Here is a 24,036-nt window from a genome sequence, read left to right as displayed (position 1 = left end):
TCAATAGTTGTGAATTAAACTGAAATAATAAACTTAATTAATGCTTTGATTTAAAATATAGGGATAAGAAAGCTTAGTGATGAATCAAGATGTGTTATTAAGTTGTCAAGATTTGATGAGATATTTGGCCTGATCAGCAACACTATGAAAAAAAAAATGCAAAACTGAAGTTTCCCCTCACTTCAGTTTCCCTCTAAACAGATTTTTTTACAGTTCTCAGTTTGGGTTAAGATATCAGTTTGGCTTCATATTTGATCCGTTTATACATTCCGAACTGATTTATTGACTTGTTTAATTCATGTCACCTGCAAACATAAAAATATGTTATGGTATCCAAATCTACGTGGGTTCAAGATGGATTAATCCTTTAGGAATCCAAACTTTGATTAACCGAACTGGTCTATCATTGAATGTGTCTTATAAGATTTTTTTTCCTTGTGTCTTGTGTGTTGGTGTGGTAAATAATATGCACTTAACTTTGGGTGATGTGTATAACATGAATTTTGTGGTGAGTGATGTGTTAGTGAATATGCACAGATAAAAGTTGCTAATATTCTTCGAGCATTCTTTAAAGAATCATCTTATATGCTCATATTTTGCTAATATTCTTCGAGCATTCTTTAAAGAATCATCTTATATGCTCATATTTCCCACATACAGTGATATATCAGATTTAAGTATCAAAAAGGGATAAGAAACAACTATCAACTTCCCACTGTCATTAAGAAGTTGATCATCAGATTGAATCTAAGAATTCATTCATTATTGTATTTCGTTGTTAATTAGGACCTGGTGTCTTAACTTGGAGGTATACTATGAATTTTGATCTAGGGAAGGGTAAGTCCTACGATTTGAGTGGGTGTATTATAAGATGTTGTAATAACCAAAGTATTCTAGTGGATCTTTCTTTCATGGAAGAAAGGGTGACGTAGGAGTTTTATCTCCGAAAATCCATAAACATATCTGCGTTATTTAAATACCAGTTCAGTCATTATATATGCCTGTTCAATCTGTTAGTTAGCATGTTTTTGCACATATATTTGTTGGCTAATTAACATTGACACGTGAGAAAGATAAAAGTTCAGTTGCTAACACAACTTTTCTCACATTTCAAGATTTTCATATTAAACTTCTTATCGAAGTTCAAAGGACCATTCTGAATCGATCCCCGACAAATTTCATCATTCTGTGGGCAAGACTACTATGTTCATGTACCAAACTTAATTTGACAAGATGAATGTATTTTCCTTTGCATATGTCCAGTTTTGCTTGAGTACTTGTCTCAATAGGTCTGCAGTCCTTGTCATTAAACCCGACACCAGTTTTGTCTCCAATAGGTTTTTGTGACTCTTTCAATTCTATCAACAAAATTGAGGACTTATTCCAAGTTTGAATCAATTCAGTTAGCCTCATATTTTCTGATTTTAACTGCTGAATTTCAACTTGTATCTTGTCATTTTTCAGTCTTGAGCTTAGCAATATTTGCCTCTAGACTGATTTTCTCAACTGACTGTTCGTAACTGGGCTCAGTTGAAATTTCTGGCAGATCATTTTTCTTAGCTTTGACTTCCTCAAATGCTAAGCACGGTCTTTAGTATTCATTAGTCATGTCATGCAGTTTTATTTGTGGTTCTATCTTAGCAGCAGGGTTCTTCAATAAGCTCGATTAATGGACTCCTACTCTCTTCAGTATTTATTTCCTCATTGCCTAGCTTGATCAACTGCTGCCAAAGATTCTTAGCCATAAAGAATGTCTCAACAGTTTTGGCAGTGCAGTTGTCCATGGTGGTGTATCAGAATTTCTTGGCCATCTCACTCATAGTATCCATTTGAAATAATTTCAGAGAAGAGAAGGAACCTCACTCTGATACCACTTGTTAGGATCGGGTTTGGGGGGGGGGGGGTGGTCTTCCTCTAATGTAGTAGTTCACCCTTGAAATACTTGATTGAGTTCAGTTGAAGTTGGTCAACTAAACTGCTTTCTTCTCGTGTGTCTATATTAATTGGAAAACAAATAATATGTGCGGAATGATGCCAACTAACACATTAGAACAAAAATCAAATGACTAGACTGATTTTCTGAGTGAGGGAGTGTGCTTGACTGATATATGAATGAAACTAAAAAGTAAAATACGCAAGTGTTTGTTTATAGATGTTCGGAACTTAATTTTCTACGTCACCCCTTCTTCCACCTTTGAAGGATTCATTTTATAAAACTTCGACTATTACAACAATTTGCAACATCCAATTCCAATACTAGGACTTACACTCAACTGTCTATCTCAGAACTCCTAGAAACAAATCTCAAGAACTCAGCCCTCGCCTGATTCTTGTTACAACGAGGTTTGCAGTACCTCAACTGATATATTAATGCAACACTTATATTACAACTCAACACTTTGCACAATATGATCTTAACTGGTCTGATATACTCGAGATGTGTGCTCGTGTTCTTTAGCTCTTGGTATAATCTTCGATGAAGGCTTCAAGTCCTCGACTGAATGTCTGTGAGTAAATTGAAGGTGTTCATTTTAACTTTTGATAACTTGAATGTGTTTTGTGAGTTCTTTCTTAGAGCTGGCTCCTTCTTCAAAGTGCCTTAGATCTCTATTTATAAGCGGATTGTAACGGCTCTTTTAATTCAAATTGTGGACATTAACTTGTCTTATCTGCTATCTCATACTCCCCCTGACATAAAGGTACACTATTTCACTTGGTGGCTTTGCGACGTCAGTTATGTACGAAAAACTCTATCCAAATAGAAGTAGACTGATATCTAGACTTCAGTCTTGATCATGCAGTCTTGAATGGTTCAGTCTTGCAATTGTCCTGTCTTGATAATTCAGTTTGGCTTGCTGGAAGACTGGTTCTGTTTAGCTCCCTAAACTGAATGCAGTTTATGTAGATGAACATAGTTGCGTTGTCTTGAAAGATTTGTGACTTCAATTTGGCTCTAGTCAAAGTCAACTTAATTTCAGTATGGCTTGTGAATTTGTCCACTTTACGTCTTCGGTTTAGCTTGTAGACAAATTCAGTTTACTTTGATATTTTGCTTGTTTAGTTTTGTCAACATTGAAACTAAGCATGTTCCAATACCAAGATGAAGTCAAAGTCTGACTTTGCTAAAATCAACAAATTGGCAGTAAATAAATGACCCTCAAACTCTAGAAGGAAGCCCATCACTAGACGATTATTTATCACCTCATGACCCATAGGAGTAGATAAAACTAAGTCAAGGTCCAGTGAAACATAAGGCAACTTATACCTCTTGACAAATTGACTAGATAGTAATGAATACGATGCACCAGTATCAATAAAAATAAGTGTAGTTATACCACATAAAAAAAGTACTTGCTGTCATGCAGTTTCTTTAGGCATTAGCTTGATCCTGATTGAGAGCAAACACATATCTTTGGGATCGTGGTCGCAAAGTAGAAGTACTTTGCGGTGATGGAGGCAGACGTGGCTGGAAAGAAGCCTAGGATCCACTAGAAGCTCCTGAACTAGTACCTCTTGTCTGAGTAGGACAATCCTTCTGCAAATGCCCCTTCTCGATGCAGATGAAACATGCCCCCTTTTCCCTCCATCACTTCTCGGTTTTATGCTTTCTGCGTTAGTGATCATAGCCCCACTCTTTCTTTTTCCTACAAAATAAGAATACACAACGAGAACCAGAAGAATAAGTAGAAGTATAACCCTATTTCTTGAAATACTATTCATGGGGTCCAAGTGATCCATGAGGTTGGGAAGATGACATGGCTCGGTTGACGCTAATATTTGCCTGAAGACAACAATTAACCAAAGTCTCATAGGAATTCGGATCATCACAGACTGTGAATGGATCAAAGATATCTTGGTTCAAGCCTTGCAAAACTTGGTCATAATTTGCCTCGGAACTGACATTGATATGCCGACACAATGTTAATAAGTCGATGTATTTCTACTGATGTCCATCAACAGTCATAGAGCCTTGTTTCAGATTCAGAACCTCTATTGATTTTGCCTGGCGAAGAGCTGGAGGAAAATATAATTTCATAAAAGTCATGCGGAAGTCCTCCCATGATACCTGATCTTGCTCCTGGAGCAACTAGGTAGATTTGGATTTCAACCATTTTCTAGAACGTCCCTCAAATAAAAAGTTAGTGGCCTCCATCTTTTTCTTTTGATAAAAGTAAAAGGCACGAAAAATGCTCTCCATATGCTTGATTCAGTCCTAAGTAGACTTAGGAGTCTCGCCTCCCACTAATGGCTTTGGTCCCACGAAAAATGCTCTCCATATGCTTTCAGTCCTCAGTATACATATGTTTAATTTTTAATTTATGTAATAAATTTGTTTTTATTATGATGCTTTTATTTTATTTAGTTGTATATTTTGTTTTAATTTTTATTTAAATACTGTCATATTATAATTTTATGATGTTTTTGTTATTATCGTAATCTTTGCTACAAATTATATTACGAGAAATTTAAATATTCTAATCTATGTTAATAAGTTATTTTTAAAAATATATTTTAAAATATTATTCAATATGGTATTTATAAGTCAATCGTCATAAAATATTCTTTCTTACACCCCAGGGGTGTATTCAATTCAGAGATTTAATGACTTTCAGTGACTTTTTTTAATGATAGACTTTTATGGAGTTGATAGACTTTTATAGACTCTCACAGATTTCTAAACAGAATTCTATTGATTCTCACAGATTTCTAAACAGAATTCCATAGACTTCTTGTATGACTTTTGTAGACATTTTTTGACTTTTTCATTTAAATTACGTAGAATAATTGTCTAGTGATGAATTAATATATCTTTGAATTATTTGACATATATAATATCTTAACTGAAATTATTTTATTTTTATTATTATTAACGTAAATAAAATTCATTTAACATTTTAATAAATAACTAATCAATTCACAACTCATTTCAATATTTACTTAAAGCGTATTAATGAACGTAATTTATTAATTAATGAATATTATTTAATAAAATAAAATATAATATTTTTAAATCAAAATTAGCTTAAAAATCATAATAGTATGACAATTTTAACAAAATGACAAAGTTTTATCAAAAAAATTATAATTGATATTGACAATAAGTTCAACATCGCTCCACATTTGATTTGATATAGCATCTCTCCATGCATTAGCATTTGCCTGCTTTTGTTCTTGTGTGTCAAATAATTGATCAAAATTGCCATCTTCGTAGACTTGTTCTGATGAAGATGGTGTAACTTCAGTCTCAGTTTCAACTGAAAATTCATCAGAACGACACTTCCTGCGAAGAAAATTGTGTAATCCAGCACATGCCAATACAAGATCCTTCTGTGTTTTATAGTAAAACGGAGGAGCAGTTTTGAATATTTTGAACCGCGATTTAAATATGCCAAAGTTCCTCTCTATTACGTTCCTCAGAGAAGCATGAAGAATATTGAACAACTCTTTTGCATCTTTAGGGTGACGACCTTGGCCAGTGAATTCTTGGAGATGATAACGCACACCACGAAAAGGAGCCAAAAATTGCCGTCGATTTGGATATCCACCATCCACTAAAAAGAATTTACCTGTCGACCCATATTTATAAGATCAAGTGAATAATACATATAATATATAATCTTGAAAAATATAAATAAGCTAGAAACATTTTTTTTATAAGTACCTTGTGGCACTTTCAGCCCATTATTTCTTGATAAAGCATCTGTCAATACGTTTGAATCATGTGCAGATCCCTCCCATCCACTAAGCACATATATGAATTCTAAATCAAAGTTACATGCTGCCAAAACATTTTGAGAAATCGTCCCATGACGATACGATAACTGTTAGTATCACGACCAAACACAGTGGCCGGAATATGAGTATCATCAATAGCTCCAATGCAATCCTACAACAACAACAACAACAACAACAACAACAACAACAACAATAATAATAATAATAATAATAATAATAATAATAATAATTTCATTACTTACTTTGAAGTAAGGATAAAATCTCGTACTCTCTCTTATTTTTTTCTGGCACTGCAACTGCAGGTTTAACCATCATATCTGCTACAATGCTATTTAATGCTTTCAACACGTTGTTGAAGTTTTGACTTGTATTGTAGTGTGAACGATCAAATTTTTTACGAATCAAGCAGTATCGAGTATTATGACCGACCACGAGTAAAAACACGTCAAGCATTTCTTCAACACAAATGTATCTTGTGTCTTGCAAATGTGTTTTCTCCCTAAGGATGTTGCTCAATTTTAAAAATACATCGGGGTACATTCTATAAATTTCTCGAAAATTTGTTGGATCTTTTTTTAATATTTTATGAATATAATTGTCACCCCTTGAAGTTATTGGTCGTATGTTTAAAGGGCGATGGGCACATTCACAATGCATAGTAGATATATGTTTAGTAAACGTATAGAGGTTCTCACGAACTTCCATCAATAAAAACCCAATAGTTTCATGTAATTTTTCTTCGAATTCCTCTTCTTCCATTTGTTCTTCTACTTCATCCACATTCATATTTGACATTTAAATAAACTACCTGATAGCAAACAACAAATTCAAATGAAAAAACTGTACAAATTTATGAAAAAAACATTCTCATATATCAAACAAGATGTATTCAAGAAACAAATGAAAACTTATATAAATAAACCAAAATTCAAGAGTTTGCAACTAGATCAATAATTAGAAAAACAATTCAAAACAAGAATAGAAATTTTAACACAATTTAACTCATCATTAATCATGTTTCAAAACATATTTATCCTTATATTTTATACTATATCCATCCCGAACGCTCTTCAATTGTCATTTTTAAGAAATCCATCTTTTTTTATCTTGTGTTAAGTAAATCAAGCACCTTGTATCGAGTACGATTATCCAAATTTGGGACCTCCTTGATAGCTTCCCAACAAGTGTCACCTGCATTCCCTATTGATTCTATCTTAGAAACTACCTTCTCAAGACTGTGGGAGAACTCGTGCATAGTATTTGGGTTGATACTCTTGCATGTAGTTGATTTTGCTTCAAAATCAGTCCTATCTCGTTTCTTAGTTGTTGGTGGAACCTCTAAACTTATGGGATGAGAGGGTAATGTTGAAACAGAGTCCTCGAGAAATGCAGGCTGATATGAAGATTCTTGTCTGTCGCCTTGCACGAAATATTCACCAATATTGTGATCATATACATAATCATCTAATAAACTAGTTCTCCTATTTTCTTCTATCTCAACTTTCTTGCATCATTGTCATCTCCTGATCCAGTTGAGTATTTTCCAGTAGCAGTGCCAGCAACAACAATTCTCAAATCTTCATAATCCTCAAAAGTGTCTGTCCGATAGTATTCATGTTTAGGATGAGACTGGTAAAGAGCAAAAAATAACAATTAGTGTATAAGCTAGTTTAATTATAATTGTAAATATAAATTTTACTTTTCAAACTCGAAGAGTCTCACCTTGAAATAATCATCCCATACTTCGTCATTAGCCGTGAATTTTTTTGTCATGGGATCCCATCCAAAACCAGAGTTATGACGCATAAGCTTACAATAACTAGTGTATTTTTGTTTGTACCACTTCAGACGACTTTGATATTGTGTAATACTTTTTCCACACCCAAGCTTGTCATTCAAAGCAGGAAGTATTTTTGTTTCTTTGGTTTTTTTGCTAAATACTCCATTCTTATCACGCCATCCTCGCATGACAGCATCAACCATGATTTTTAGCAATTCATTGCTCTCTTCAGCGGTCCACACATTATATTTTGCTTGTGAATCTCCCATTGATAATGTGACTTGAGTATGCAGAAGATAAGAAATAAATATAAAGTAAATAATTATCTCAACAATAGAAATAATATCAATTCACATTTTTCAAAGTTTATTTGATTAGTCTACTCTCAAACATCAAGAACATTGCAAACAACTGTGAAACAGATGAGTAAGGATGCTAAAGATATATAACACATAGATAGTTCCAAACATCATCCAAGAGCCACCACCAAATAACCATAAACCATGGTCCATTTAACTAATACAAGTGCTCCTATATACACACAATTGAACCCAGATTCTATCAACTAGCATTTTGTATTCCACCACAGTTGTGTGATTGTAACCTTACTGTGTCAAACAATATAATTTCACATGCTTTACGAATGCAATCATCTAAGTTTGCTGCAAAATATCCCTACCTATTTGTCAAGTATCTCCATCTCATGTCTTTTCATTATTTATAAAGCGTTACCTACTCAATCAAACGCTAAGTTCCTGAGCTTTTTCCATGTTCAATCCGTAAGATCACTATTTGGCAAATAAAGATCGCTTAGGCTTCGTGACAAAGAATGAGCAGGCTGGTATAAAAAAAATTTATCATCCCCTATAAGTCCTCTCAAGGGAAAAAAATTGTACATGTCGTTATCTCTTCTTACATTTACTCAAATCCAATAACCTCTCACTCATGCTTTTGACTATCTTGATCTGCAATATCTCTAGAAGGTCCATTTATCACAGCCTAAGAGTTTTACTACAAATTTCTACAGTCATTCGCTACTCTGCTAAAACATAGCAAAAAAGAAGCACAACACACGGATACCAAAACTGCATATATTATGTTTTCAACCCATGAGTGCCGTGAATTCATAAAAATTTCAATAGTGAAACAACCATAATTTCCATTATATGGAATTTAGAAAGAGACATCAGTTAAAGGTAGGGAAAATTTTATTAGAAAAGATCATATCTTAAAAATCACATCTTCAACTTTACCTGTTAACTATGTCAATACACACTGCTTATTTGAACACACAAACTAAAGATGAGAAAACATTGGTGACAATAGTAAACTATAAAATTCTTGGATTTATGATCATTAAGGGTCGGAATGAATGCTATGAAAATAGCTTTGGCCCAATCAAAAACCAAAGCTTGAATCGTTTACTCATTAAATAATTGAAAAATCTTAACACAATAGTTACATCAAACCCACAAACTGAAAAAGAGGGCGGATCCAAAAAGGGGCCGAATCCAACAAAAAGAAAAAAAATTCTGGGACACGAATTAGTGAAATCATAATATGCTAAACCCATATAAACAATCGAGAATTCAAAAAAAATAAATATTCTAGAGGAAACATACCTTGAAAGAGAGGAGACCCTTGTTGATTTTTGCAGAGAAGAGAAAAGCGCCGCTTGATATTGTAGAAAGTTGTGAATAAGAAGTCTGCGAAAATCTTTAGGGTGGACAGGGGAGAATTTTTTATTTTTTATAGTTGTACGTAGTGTTTTAAGTTTTGTACATATAAAAATCTTCAAGAATCTTGGAAAATCTATGGAAAATTTGAATACTAGTAGATTTTCATAGAGTTTTTAAAAGTCAAGTTTGAATACCACTTGACTTTTAATAACTCTACAAAAATCTAATTTGGATACCACCAAATTTTTACAGAGTCTGCAAAAGTCAAAGTTGAATACCTCTAGATTTCCAAAATCCATTAAAGTCATTAAAAGTAATTAAATTTCCAACATTGAATACACCCCTGAGTTTTATATTTCAAAACTCATTTAATTATGCATTATTTATTTTATTAATAAATATTTGATGATAATAACATGATATTATTGTTCAAATAATAATGAATAAATTAATTAAATTATTGATAATGGATGTGAAAATAGTTGTATTTATGCAGAAAATTAAACATAAGTGAATAAATTACATATTCCGAAAATTAAAAAAAATTATTAAAAAAAATAAATTATTAGTCATATATATATATATATATAAACAAAGTTTTTCACTAAAAATAATAGTATTCCGCCAAAATATGCATACTATAAAAATAAATAATTTTTAGCATTAATTATATAAATTTACTAAATTAAAAATTTAATAAATTAAAAATTTTAAGTATTTTTTTAGAATATGTTACAAAACATTATGTCAAATTTTAATTAAGATACATTTATTATTGATTTACAAATATTCAATATACCAAATATTCTTAACGATACTCTTTTAAAAGTTCGACGTAACATTATAAAAAAATTTATATTGATTTAATATAATAAATAGTAGTGAGAACTAAATATATAAAAGTAACACGACACTCAAAATCATAACATAAATTAAATAAAATGATATATCAACGAAGATATTTAAATGCAACCTATATTTTGAGGTTGATCGAGTCATTACATTGGTTATGTAAAGCAAAATTTAAAGTATCATTTATAGAATTATGAAAATTTTAGCATCTTCACGGACATAAAAAAAACTAAATGAAATTGAAAAATTGTGATATGTGATCAATTTTCGAATCAAAATTGATACATTAGAATATATCAATCATGAAATTTTTTACAGCATAAAAAATATACTGTTGGGTTGTGAAACAAAATCAATCTTTTATTTGATGATAACAAAACTTATTATTGTGTTTTTAACATATTTACTCTGTTGTGAACATATTTACTCTATTGTGAAGTTGTTAAACTCAATATGGAATCCAAAAATAAAATTTCGCCAAACTGAATTTTCGATGAGCTCTAGTATTTCGATGATGTCTTACAACCCAATGACGAAAATGATTAGCTGCCAAGTGAATGCATACAAGACTCAATTTGGAACATATCGTATTTCACGTCGGCCAAAAACAGATTTTATCTAGGTTAAACTAACGTGTCAAGTCCAAACTGAATTCGGTCAGTCGAGCAAGAAAACATAAGCAATTGAGCTCGAGAGTTCGGATATTTTGGCCATATATCGTGGTTCAGTTATTCAAATGGAATGATTCAGCATGATTTAGAAAGCGAAGACAATAATCTACAAACGAAAGTCAATCTAATACATCAATGCTCAATATTTTAATAACTGAGCTATCGTAACTCAAAATATTTTTAGAGTGTGTATTGATAATATTTATTTATTTATTTAATTTAAATTTGTAACGACTAATCAAATTATTTATTACTTATTTTGTTATTATTTGTTCGAATTTATATCTTTTATTATATAGTTGATAATTATCTATGATAATATTTTAAAATTTCCCACTATGTTTTAACGACTACGCGTCGCGAAATATATCAATAAAATATTTTTTCCATTAAAAAAATTTGGCGACGCTTGCAATGCGTCGTGGAATGATGTATCTGTTTTGCGATGAGGGAACGCGCGTGGGAATTTCCCGCTATGTTTTAGCGATGGTAACTTTTCTTGACGTCTCCAAATGCATACCATTCGTGACGCATAGACTTTGTCTCGTCGCCGATTAACCCAAAATAAAGGCTCGCAAACAATCTTATATTTTAGCGACGCTGAGCACAACTTACGTCGCAAAATGGTAGTATTTGGCGATGTTTTCTGTGCGGGGCATCACAAAAAGTCTGATTTCTTGTAGTGAGTGTGTGTAGAGGGAGGGGTGAATACACACTCTAAAAATTTTATACTTTAATGCAATGATGTCATGTGGATGCCGGATGCGTGCTACTTTTTGAATCCGGAGCATACTTCTCCCAATTCACAAATTTGTATATATATACATACAAAATCGTCGGGGACAGTCAGATATTTGACAGATTTTGGTGAATCCGGGATAGTCTGTCCCGGATTGTATTAGATTGGTATTTTTTTTTTTAAAATGCAATATTTTAATTAATTTTATATTAATTTAATATAAAAAAAACCTGGATGTTGTTCACCATTTCAACTCTCAAGGTTCAAGATAAAGAAAATAGTCTCACAAATATAGTTTTTAAAATTATTTTGCCGGCTGGTTCCATCCACTAAGTTACAGCGGACTAATCTATTTTGAAATTGCAACTTGCTGCAAAGTCAAAAAGAAGGATGTGGCCCAGGAAAAAAAAAACAATAAAAAAAAACAAAGTCAAAGTCAAAAGATGGAAAAATTGGGATAATTCAGACATAGGTGAGTACCTTATGACTTATGACGTCTTTTATATTGATCTTGACATAGTTTTTGCAATTAAATCCGCCATAAGTTTTCATAACATCTTTGTAACAATTACTGCAAGCCTTGAACCACGACAATGCTTTATTTTCAATTTGATTGATGCTTGTTTTGATTTAATTATATTTGTCAAATCAGAAGATTATCTGATCGTGAACATGTCGAATTATTTTAAAGTCATATTCAATATAGGAAATTTGATTAATTTTAATTAATTTTGTAGATTTTAAAAATTCACGGGTATTCAATTTGAACTTTTGTATTTTCTACAAAATTCTAGTAATATTCAAAATAAATTTTCCTAGAGTTTTAAAAAATCAATTGATATTCGATCTTTACTTTCAATAATGTAAGGACGGGAATTATTTAATTTAATCCAGGATTATTTAATTTAATTCGAGATTATTTAATTTTAATTCGAGTATATTTAATTTAATTTTAAATATACTCGAATTAAAATTAATAATCTCGAATTAAATTAAATAATCTTGGATTAAATTAAATAATCCCGAGCCTTACAAAAAATCTTACAAAAGTCCACTAATATTCAAAACTGATAGTAAATTGATTGAATTCATTAACATAAAAACATTAAAACATAAAGTAAAACTATAAATTATCTATAATTTTTTTTGATCCAACCCAAAGATTTAGATGTATTTTTAAAACTCTCTCTCTCTCTCTCTCTCTCTCTCTCTCTCTCTCTCTCTCTCTCTCTCTCTCTCTCTCTCTCTCTCTCTCTCTTTTTATCTTCAAAATGTATTTTTATATTTGCACTTTTTAATTATAATTTTTATCTTAGGAATTTTTTTTTCATTTTTCTAACAAGATTTAAATACTTTCTTAAGTCATTAATAATTTTTACAATAATTTGAAATCAAAACCAAATTATAATTATAATTTTTTTAATAAAATTATTATGAAAATCATACAAATTTGTTGCCCATAGAATTAAAAGACGTTAATTTTTTCAATAAATAAAATCTAAATTTTTTGTTAACTTTTGAAATTGATTTTTTTTGTATTTTCAATTATTATATAAATTAATATATTTTTATTCAAAAATTATATTTACACAATTGTAAATAATGTTTTTGAACTTTTTTTACATGAAAATATATATTATAAATTCAAACATCATGTTTCTGATTTAATAAAATGACAAATTTTTAAACAAATTAATGGTAAATAAATAAGCCAACAGATAGATGCATATACATGTATGTAAGGATTAAAATGATTTAAATTTTAAATAAGTAAAATCTATGTATTTAATAAATTAAAAAGTTATTTCAAACTGATATACATGTTAAATAATTATTAGTTAAAATAGATTAATGAAAAAGAATAAGTCATCACAAACTTAGAAATACATATCGCAATTAAAAAATTCAATTATATGTGAAAGATGTGGCGTAATATTAAAAATCATGGATATTAATATAGACAATTATAAATTGAAGTTTTTTTTTAAAAATAGAAGTAAATTAATTTCATTGCATCAAATGTTACAACGTTACATACCTAGATTCATAAAAAAATACATTATTATAAAACCGGTTGTCGAAAGAATTGAATGAAAATATATTATTATACGATCATATACTTGACGGAATAAAAAAACAGGAGATAACATATCTTTGAACAAATCTTAAAAAAATATTGGAGTAACCGATAAGTTCAACTTATTCTTTCCAGAAACCCAATTAAACTACAAAGGTTTCTAAGAAAACCTCCAAGCACGACAAAAATGACACAATGAGATCGATGGAAGTACATGTAAGAGATCCAAAGCCACCTTGTTGACTGTTAAGAAAAATAATTAATCAACAACATAGAAAAGATAGTCATATACATCTTTCACATATTTAATCAATCTCAAAATCCCTAATCTCAATTTACTTCAATATTATAATCATCTATGTTTTTGGTTAAACATCTCACAAAGTAGTTGTCCTTTTTTAATTTTTTTTTCTATATATAAATTGGATTTTTAACTTGAACAATGTAAATTAAAAAAAAAACATATCATCATCATCATCATCATGTTATTTAAAAATTTTACAGTGTATCACTAAATTTTGAATTTTTAAAAATTATTTGTGAAATATTTTTTTTATTTTTTAATAAAAACTTTATAACATAATCAAAATTATATTATTATTATTTTTATGTAAATAAATATGTTATAAATTTTAATCATTATAGTATTAACTAATTTTACATTAATATGTTTTCTTTTTAATTTTCATATGAATATTGAAAAAATACATTACCCCATATTTTGTTAAATTTAAGTTTCAAACATTGGTTGCTAAATTTTATATAGTTTTTTGTTTTAGATATTTGGTAAATTTAATTTCTTTTTTGTATTATTTAATAAAATTATTTATAGTGTTTTTACTATTATCGATAAGTTATTATACAAAACTAATTATTTTAATAAAAAATAATATAATTACCTAAATATTATTGATTTAAAAAAATTTACCTAAATATTATTAAATAAAAAATTATATATTATATTGTAAATATTTAATTTTAATAATTTATTTTTTATATGTAATTATTTTTAAAAATAAAAGATTGATAACATTGTTACCAATATTTTAATTATTTTTATGCTATCAACTTTTTTTTTATCTAATTAAATTTCAAATGATGACAACTAAAATTTTTAATTTTTGTTCAGTCTCCATTAAACACGGTTATTATCGAATAAATAATTTTTTAATTTAGTGAAAATAAAATGAAAGGTTTAGTGGATACAAAGATCAATTTAAGGCAATCAATTTAAACATAAGGACAATTTAGATGATAAACACAATTTATTTTATATTTATACGATAAATCGAAGAGTGCATGACAAAAAAATTTAATTGGACAATGAGAGGTAAAAAAAATATTTGTATGATAAAAATTCATCTAACATGACAATAAATTAAGAGGCAAACATTTAAGAGAATGACAATTTCACTCACCTTCTTTAAATATTGGCACAAGGACAAAATAGATATGTCATAATTAAACTCTCACAATTTTAATGTTCACACAATGACAAAGTCGACATTTGACAATTACTTAAAAACACAATTTATTTTATATTTAGACAATAAATCGAAGAGTGCATGACAAAAAAATTAATTGAACAATGAAAGACAAAAAATATTTTTAGGATAAAAATTCATTTAACTTGACAATAAATTAAGAGAAAAACATTTAAGAGGAAGATAATTTCACTCACCTTCTTTAAATGTTGGTACAAGGACAAAATAGGCATGTCACAATTAAATTCTTACCATTTTAATTTTTACACAATGACAAAGTGGACATTTGAGAATTAAACTCACATTTTATATATATATATATTAATAAAATATTAGATTAAAATATTAGATTATTTTGCCAGCTGGTTCCATCGGCCTAATCTATTTTGAAATTGCAACTTGCTGCAAATTTCAAAGCATGTAGTACAGAAGGGTTCTCAAAAGTCAAAAAGAAGGATGTAGCTCAGAAAAAAAAAAAACAATAAAAATAAAAACAAAGTCAAAAGAAAAATTGGGATAATTGAATCTTTGCTCAAATCTTGTGTTTTTTAATACCATATTCATTCTTTTCCGATCCCTTGGTTTCAACAATGGCATATGCTGCTCTTGTGTCCGTTTCGCAAACTTTGGAGCAGATTCTTCATTCTGATCCTTACTTCTTCCCCTGCACTAAGGAAAGAGTCGGGTCTTTTCAAGAAACTGTCGCTTCTTTAATTGCATTTCTTGACAATCTGCCACCAATTAGCACCCAAACCATCAACAATTTGATTACAAAAATCAGAGATTCATCCTATGAAGCAGAAGATATCTTCGAATCTGTCGTTGCAATTCACTTTCTAACAACGCATGGAAGTCATTATTGCAGTGAGAAATTCAAAGCGTTCACTCAAAGCTTGGAAAAAGTTACAGAAGATTTTGAGTCGATAGAAAAGGATATTGTAAAAAATTTTCATCCATATGAAAAAGTAGTACACGAGGAGAAGATTTCGACTCTTGCTAGCTCATCAAGGGGCAACAACACCAAAATGGTGGCTCTAGATAATGATCTAGAGATGAAGCTTATGGAACAACTTGTAGGCGGAAGATCCAATATCGATGTCATCCCCATTGTTGGCATGGGTGGAATTGGTAAGACGACTCTGGCTAGAATCTTGTTTGATAGTAAACTGATTAAGGAGACTTTTGATGTTCGTGGGTGGTCAACCATATCTCAAACATATAATGCCCAAGAAATTGTTCTAAGAATTCTAAATGACATTGGGATGCCTTTGGATGGAACAAGGAATATTGAACAACACCTGTATCAGAGTTTATACCATCGAAAGTATTTGATTGTATTAGATGATGTTTGGGATATGCAGATCTGGAATTACATTAAAAGGCTATTTCCGGATAACTATAATGGTAGTCGAATCATGTTGACCACTAGGGATTCTAAAGTAGCTGCATATGCCAACTCTCTTGGTTCTTACCATGAGATGCAACGTCTAGATAAGGATTCGAGTTGGAGTCTACTTTGTCGAGAGGTCTTTATGCAAAACAATTGCCCACCTGAGCTAGTTAAAATCGGAAAGGAGATTGCAAGACAATGCCAAGGTCTTCCCCTAACGATATCTGCCATGTCCGGACATCTTAAAAAGGAAAAGCAGACACAAGAATATTGGAGAAGTGTTGCTACAAGTGTAAGTTCGGTCTTAAAGACCAACAGCGATTCGTGCTTGGAGATACTTACTTTAAGTTACAACTATCTGCCTCATCATTTGAGAGCATGCTTCCTTTATTTTGGATCTTTTCAACAAGAATATGGTCTTGTAGATGTATCTAGACTTGTAAAGTTGTGGGTCGCTGATGGATTTGTAAAGTCAAGGAGGTCGAATAGCATGGAAGAGGTTGCAGAAGAGTACTTGCGAGATATTATTGAAAGAAATCTTGTTTATGTGTATAAATATGATCCATTTGGGAAACCAAAGATTTGTGGCATCCATGATCTGTTTAGAGACATATGCATCAGGGAGGCAAAAAAGGAAAAGTTTCTTTACATCTTGAATGGGAACGCACCATTGGATCTTCGGGAAATATATATCCAACGACGCTTGATTTTTGTTCCAAGTAGTAGTACAATTCAAGATGATGAATCATCTTCAAGTGATGGTAGTGATTGTTCTGAGGATTATTATTGTGCTGGTGTTTCGGATGATTCTAGTTATTCAAATGTCGATGCTAAGTGGTCGGCCGCCCGTTCTTTAATTTGCTTTGGTGATAATACTTCTTCATCAACAATTAAACTAGCTCCAAGATTGCTCAAGGTGCTGGATGTTAGGATGAAATCAATAAACTTTCCAGTAGGAATTTTCCAACTAGTTAACTTGAAGTACCTTCAGCTTGGCTATGTTCTGGAAATCCCATCTTCAATATCTAGACTCGGTAACCTTCAAACTCTTATAGCTCGGCATATAGAAATATATCCTACACCATCTTTGCCATCTGAAATCTGGGAGATGGCGCAGTTAAGACATATTCAAACCCGGGGTTTTCATCTGCCTGATATCCCTGATGTTGAAATGAAAGGGACAAATGGATATGTTCTTAAAAATCTCCAGACACTTTCAAAGATAACCAATTTCGGATGTACGCAAGAGGTTTTCGCAAGGATCCCAAATCTTAAAAAGCTAAAAATTGCCTACGACTGTGATGTTGTTGGCTTGTCTTTCCATTCTCTCAACAGTCATGCTGAACTTGAAACGCTAAGTCTCACGTTCGACTTTTCGCCTAACCACGGTCATGTCTTGCAGAACCTGATCACCTTCCCATTTTCACTGAAAAAATTGGTGTTGGAAGGCTGTCAAATTCCTTGGGAACGAATGACTATCATTGGTACTCTGCCTAATCTGGAAGTTCTGAAATTGAAGAGTACTGAATCCATGGAAGGAAGTAATTTGTGGGAAACAAATGATGAAGAATTCAAGAAACTGAAATTCCTGTTCCTTCAGTCTTTTGATTTGGAGGAATGGAAAACTGAAAACGACCATTTCCCGAGTCTTCGACACCTTGTCCTTCTGTTCTGCCATTCATTGAAGGCAATTCCTTGTGAAATCGGAGAAATCGCGACCCTCGAAACCATTGAGTTAGTTTTATGTCCGCCTGCAGTAGAGTCTTCGGCAAAGGAAATGGTCGGGGAAGACAGTGACATTAAACTGATAATTTTCCGTTCATAATGATTGAACTTAAGTTTGATCAGATGCAGAAAATTCTAGTGATGTCTGAAACACAATTGCTCGAGATTTCAGTCTTGCAAAAGAAGCATTGTATGTATCCCCTTCAAGTTCGTGATTTGTTAAAGGTGATCATGGTTCACTTTCTTTTCTTTACTTTTTCCTTTTTTTTAATAAAGGATCATGGTTCACTTTCTATATCTTAGATAAACACCTTTTTTCTATTATAATAATTAATAATTAAAAATGAGATTTGAAATTAGAATAGGAGTTGGATTTCACATGGATTTATAAATTTATTGTATTTCGTTAATCTTATTTAAGAATTGAATTTGATATTTAAAATTAATATTATTTGATATTTAAAAAATTTTGTTTTAATTTTTTTTAAAAAAAATCTCTTTCTTATTAAAATATTTAATATTCACATATTGTTTATACATGGTATAGAAAAAATAATTTATTAATATAAGAGAAAATATGTATTTTTGTAGTGACCTTACCCAAATCACTATTGATTTGCAAACTTAGTCATGCAATTAACTTAATAACAAAATAATTAAATAGAGTAACTTGCAGAAACTAAAACATATTTTCAACATAAACCGACAGATTTGGTACTAAATCCCAAATATAGTTATACCATATCCAACTGTGAACAAATTAAACCTCCAAATGGCTTCTGGCCTTGCACTTAACCCTGCCTCGAACCTTCTACTCCGTCCAACCTGAGACATGTTCCGTCGAATGAGGTATCCAAGATAATATCAAGGACATGTGCGACTAACACCCAATACGATAAGTATGAGTATACAAGCCGATATGATGCGTGCAACATGAGATGACCGGGTGACTGGTCAACTATCAAGTTCTGCTCAGACTAAGTGAGTGAGTAGTACCATCTGAGAATCTGACCATGGGGTTAGCTTACACACTCGTCTAGATCATTGTAGCCTCGGTCTCCGTCGTCACGGTAGATTCTGGTGTCAGACAATATACAAAGGTGTAGGGCTGAGCAACCCTACTCGAAAGACTATATCGAAAGAGATACGACTCAACATGCATGTGCACATGCAACATGTATATAAAGCAATAAAACATATATCATGACATATAAAATGCATTATATAATCATGCATACTCGTTGACAACCTCAGTCAGTATTACTTTCCTCCAAATAACATGTCGACTACAATCAAGGCCTAGGGTCCAAGCCTGCAGTCAAGTGATTATCATATCACTAATCACGATCTAAAAATCATAACTAAGCTAATAGGTACTCCTATTTTCTAATAATATTATCGGACTATACCTGCATCTGTCGTTAACTCTTTGATGTTGAAGGTCCATGATTCTAGGCACAACTCTGCAGCTATCTCAAAAGCTCTTTGCTATTGCCCGGCCCTTACTAGTGTTGCATAATTTTGTGCCCGCAAGTGCACGGTGTCAAGTTTAAATATAGAAAATGAGTCCAAGTCGATCCCACAAAAAATGAATAAAATGATATTATATTAAATATTTGCAAATAATCAAATCTTAATCCTATGTAGAGCTACGAGAATGATTTGAGTTATATCAAACTAAAATTTGCAATAAATAAAATTAATTAACGACGAGTTCGCAAGACGAAAATTCAATGAGAGACAAATTCTAAAGGTTCGACATCACTTAACCATCCACCAGTTTAATTCATAAAAAAATCTATATCATAAATTCTTCTAGTTTATTAGCCAAGAATTCCTATTATTTTCTACTACCTCTCTCGAGTGTCAAGAAGAAATTCGTATTCAATAGCAAACTCAATGAAACATCTAATACTCTTTAAACTTAAAATGCGGAAATATTTTTTATTTTTAAATAATATCAATACATATATGCCCATACATATATGTATCACATTTAAAATAAAATACTACTTCTTAGTAGTAACTTAAATAATAATAAACAAATAAATAATTAAAAAGGGTTTCATGCATGAAACAAAAATAGTAAGTAACACATGTTTGAAACTCTCATATGCGGAAATAATAAATAGAAAAATGCAATTTGTTTAAAGACTCAACATCATCAAAATAAATGTATCTTAAAACATCATCTAAAAACAGCAACGGTCACGGGGCCACTGTTCCGTGAACTCATACGTCCTCACCACCAGTAGGAGCTGAAAGAGTGGGTACCCGGTGAGCCAACTTGTGGCTAAAGGCTTTTATGACTCTATGTATAAACAATCTTTTGTTTAATATAATTTACACTTTTATAATGGCATTTACTTTATCTTTTATCATATTATTATGTTGTGACATACTATAAGATGTTTAGATGAAGACCTTGAATATACTATAGTGTATGCAAGATGTGGTGGCACATGGGGATGGCTATCATGAAACACATCTTATAGTCACTGTATATTCTAAACAGTTCCTAGTCGATTGAGCCGTCCGTTAATAAGGATAAGGATCGCTCGAGATTGAGACTAGCATTTGCGATGCCGAGTACCACGTTTCATTGGTATGGAACATAGAGATGTTCAAAGCATGCAAATGGATATTCATACGATGAATGATCGAACTACCCTATCCGGACTTTTCAAGTGGTTATCACTTATCGAGTGGATAAAGTCCGCGGTTTTGGTTGTACACCATTAGTCCTTACTACTTGAAACATCATTGAGACTCTATATGCTAGTACTGTATTTTGACTCGTTTACCGACTCTATTGGGGTCATCAGGTGTCGGGATTGGGTACAATTACCACACATATAGGAGTCGATGCTTTGTTGTCAATGATTCACCACATACTTGCTAGTGTAGATATCCTATGCAATCTGAGGAGATATTAGTGTGACGAATCTCTGGCCAGAGTACATGATGTATTTTAAGAAATGGTTTCTTAGTAGCACATGCGATGTCACTATTTGATCTTCAAGATGCATTGCATAGTTATCGAATCTCGAACGACTCTCGATTTACCAATAGTTGTTGATTCGATCGGGATATATGGATGAAGGGACCGTACTGTACGCTAACCAAAATCTATTGGTTCTTGCAGGCACTATCAGTGATACCTAGGAAATCATGGGGCGATGTTGCTAGGCGCTCTTACCATGATTCGATGGGAAAGTCGAAAATTGTTGTTCCGAGTCACAAGGAGTTGTGAGCCCACGGCTAGCTGTATCCCTGAACCATTGAGGGTCACACAAGTAATGGATTTTTAATCCCCGTTGAGATAATTAAATTTAAAGAGTTAAATTTAGTGAATAAAGAAGTGGGACTTCTTATTTAAGAGTAGAGGAAGTAAGATTTCCTAAAATGACATAGTGATGGACATTTTTGGAAACCACTGAATTCGGATTCAGAAAATTTATCTTGACTTTAAAAGATGAAGAAATGGTTTCTGTGCACATTGGTGAAATTGGTTTATCAATCTGAGTCACGATGAATTTTATATTAATTTTTGAACATGCGGGCTTTGCTTGTCAGGCTTGAACTTATGACTAATGGGCCCTAAGCTGTTAGCAGCCCACATTATAAATAAGTTATTGCAGTACAGAAATTATACAACATAGGTCATAATTTCGAAAACCTAGAGAGCCTCCTCTCTTGTGAATTCGGCCGCCCCTTCCCCTACTGAGTTCGAAAATCCAGTCTGTGAATTTTTGAATTTGCAGACTGATTTAACAGATCATATCTGTTCTATCTCTTCGTAGAAACTTCTGATAGACTTTCTAGTGCAGTCTATCAGAGGGATTAAACTTCTGTTCGTGGACCTGATTGAAGAATTGTTCGTTCATCAGTTCCTGAGATATACAATAAGAGCAGTTTAATCTGTTGGTGTCCATAATCTTGTTTCGAGATTCAAGGTAAAAATTTAATTGTTATTTAATTTTTACACGCACAATTTAATCGTAAAGTTTTGATACCCATGATATGGAATCGTTCCATATAAAATTTTAAAACTTCCGCTGCACCGGGTATCAATTCTGATTGATCTGAACACCGTTTTACAACAGTGGTATCAGAGCCAGGTTGCTCAGATCAAGCGATTAAATTAATCGATTGTACAAAATTTTTAAGCCTTGGTTTTTTGAAACAAAAGGATTTTAAAATTTTAAAAATTAATGGGCAAACCCGGGGCAGCGACGGGCTGCCCCGAGCCCCTTTTGGGGCACGGGCTGCCCGGGATCGTCCCGGGCGGCCCGGGAAAATTAATTTTTATTTTTAATTAAAATTTTAATATGTTAAAATTCTATTTTTGGTCCGATCGAAAATTGTTTTTGATTGGTCCACGAGGCGTCGGATCGAATTGTTCGAGTCCGAAAATTTTAAAATTGATTTTTGGATAAATTTGAATTTTTGAAAAATTTATAGATTTTATCCGTTAAATCAGATTTTATGAAATTAATTATTTTTGGTACAATTGATGATAAGATATGATCTTATGGAAATATTGAGTAAAATATGATTTTATGTATAAAATTGGATTTTATATGTAAAATATGATTTTATTTGATATAAAGGTAAAATATGATTTTGTATGTAAAATAAGATTTTATATATGGAATATGATTTTATCCTTTTTAATTTAATTGCCATTGCATGTTATCCAATAAATTAATTTTGAATTAAATATTATTGGATAAGGATGATCGATTACCATGACCAATTTTGTAGGTGTATGTTAGGGAATTTACATTTGTTTTTATTGTTGTTGGATTTATTAATGGGCCTGGTTTATGGCCCAATATGAATTGTCATATGTAATAAAAGTGGGCCTGGTTTATGGCCCGTTCCCACCCCTTAAAATGTATCCCCTACTTGTCATAGTTATTTATTGTAAATAAATTATACTTAGTGGGAGATGAAGATTTGAAGACGAAGGTGGGCCCAGCAGACAATAAAGACTGAAAAAATGTAAATTGGAAGCACAATGTAATAGGATTGCATTGCATACTTGCATATTACCTAGGATTGGACTTAGACTCGTGATTGGCAACCAGGGGTCGATTAGAAATGGAATCGATCATCCTAAATAATATATGATATTATTGATGTATGCATGTTTTAGACTAAATTGTATGAATCCCGCAAGAATACAAATTTTAAATGATGAGACAAATTTTCAAAATTAAAATTCCTCATTTTAAATATGATTTAAAATTGATATCAAGATTAAAAGGGAATTTAAATATTGTTTAAATGTTCCTACCTTCCATCAACGATCAATGTATGAGATGCTACCCGCGGATACGGTCCGGCTCATATTATTGGGGGGGCCCGTTCGTCGGAAAGCTGTACATTGGATCGACACATGTTGTAAGTTGGGTGGAACTTCCATGGGATTTGCTCATATTATTGGGGATCCACATGGCGACCGTCCATCACAACTTAATATTGATGGGTCATCTTGACGTGTCACAATAAACGGCGTCATATTATTGGGCCCTTATTGGACATGAGGTAAAAACATGGAGGTTGCTTTGGAAGCAATTGGGCTCTACCTTTTGAAAATTATGATTGGCTGATATTATTCGGGACTAAAGTTTGTCAATTGGACTCCATGTTCCCACTAAGGAAAACAGTTTCCCGTTTTCACTAGAGGGTAGTGAAATCGTTAAAATAGTGGTAATGAGATTCATAAAATAAATTTCGCCTATTTTATGTCTTAGTAAATTAATTAAACAATCACTGATTATTGTCTGTTTCTTTTCAGTATTTCATTAAGATGAATTCGCGCAATCCACTATTCTCTATTCTCGAACAAAATAAACTGACTGGCGCAAACTATACGGAATGGTTCCGTAAGTTGA

The 24,036-nt window shown here is 31.7% G+C and overlaps 2 protein-coding genes and 1 pseudogene across 2 annotated transcripts; 1 reads left to right on the top strand and 2 right to left on the bottom strand.

The window, feature by feature from the left end:
* Positions 1–576: 576 nt before the first annotated feature.
* Positions 577–6,048, bottom strand: LOC140862506 (uncharacterized; annotated as a pseudogene).
* Positions 6,049–7,227: 1,179 nt separating this feature from the next.
* Positions 7,228–7,785, bottom strand: LOC140862505 (uncharacterized protein At2g29880-like). Its single transcript, XM_073265534.1, has 2 exons — positions 7,459–7,785; positions 7,228–7,365 (listed from the first exon to the last, which is right to left on the bottom strand). Exons 1-2 carry the CDS (start codon positions 7,783–7,785, stop codon positions 7,228–7,230), a joined length of 465 nt encoding a protein of 154 aa, XP_073121635.1.
* A 7,823-nt stretch (positions 7,786–15,608) lies between these two features.
* Positions 15,609–18,233, top strand: LOC140862503 (putative late blight resistance protein homolog R1B-14). Its single transcript, XM_073265533.1, has one exon. It carries the CDS (start codon positions 15,609–15,611, stop codon positions 18,231–18,233), a length of 2,625 nt encoding a protein of 874 aa, XP_073121634.1.
* Positions 18,234–24,036: the final 5,803 nt, after the last annotated feature.

The sequence above is a fragment of the Henckelia pumila genome, chromosome 4 (genome assembly GCF_033568475.1).
Source record: "Henckelia pumila isolate YLH828 chromosome 4, ASM3356847v2, whole genome shotgun sequence".
NCBI lineage: Eukaryota > Viridiplantae > Streptophyta > Magnoliopsida > Lamiales > Gesneriaceae > Henckelia > Henckelia pumila.
This window is presented reverse-complemented; position numbering and strand designations above follow the sequence as displayed.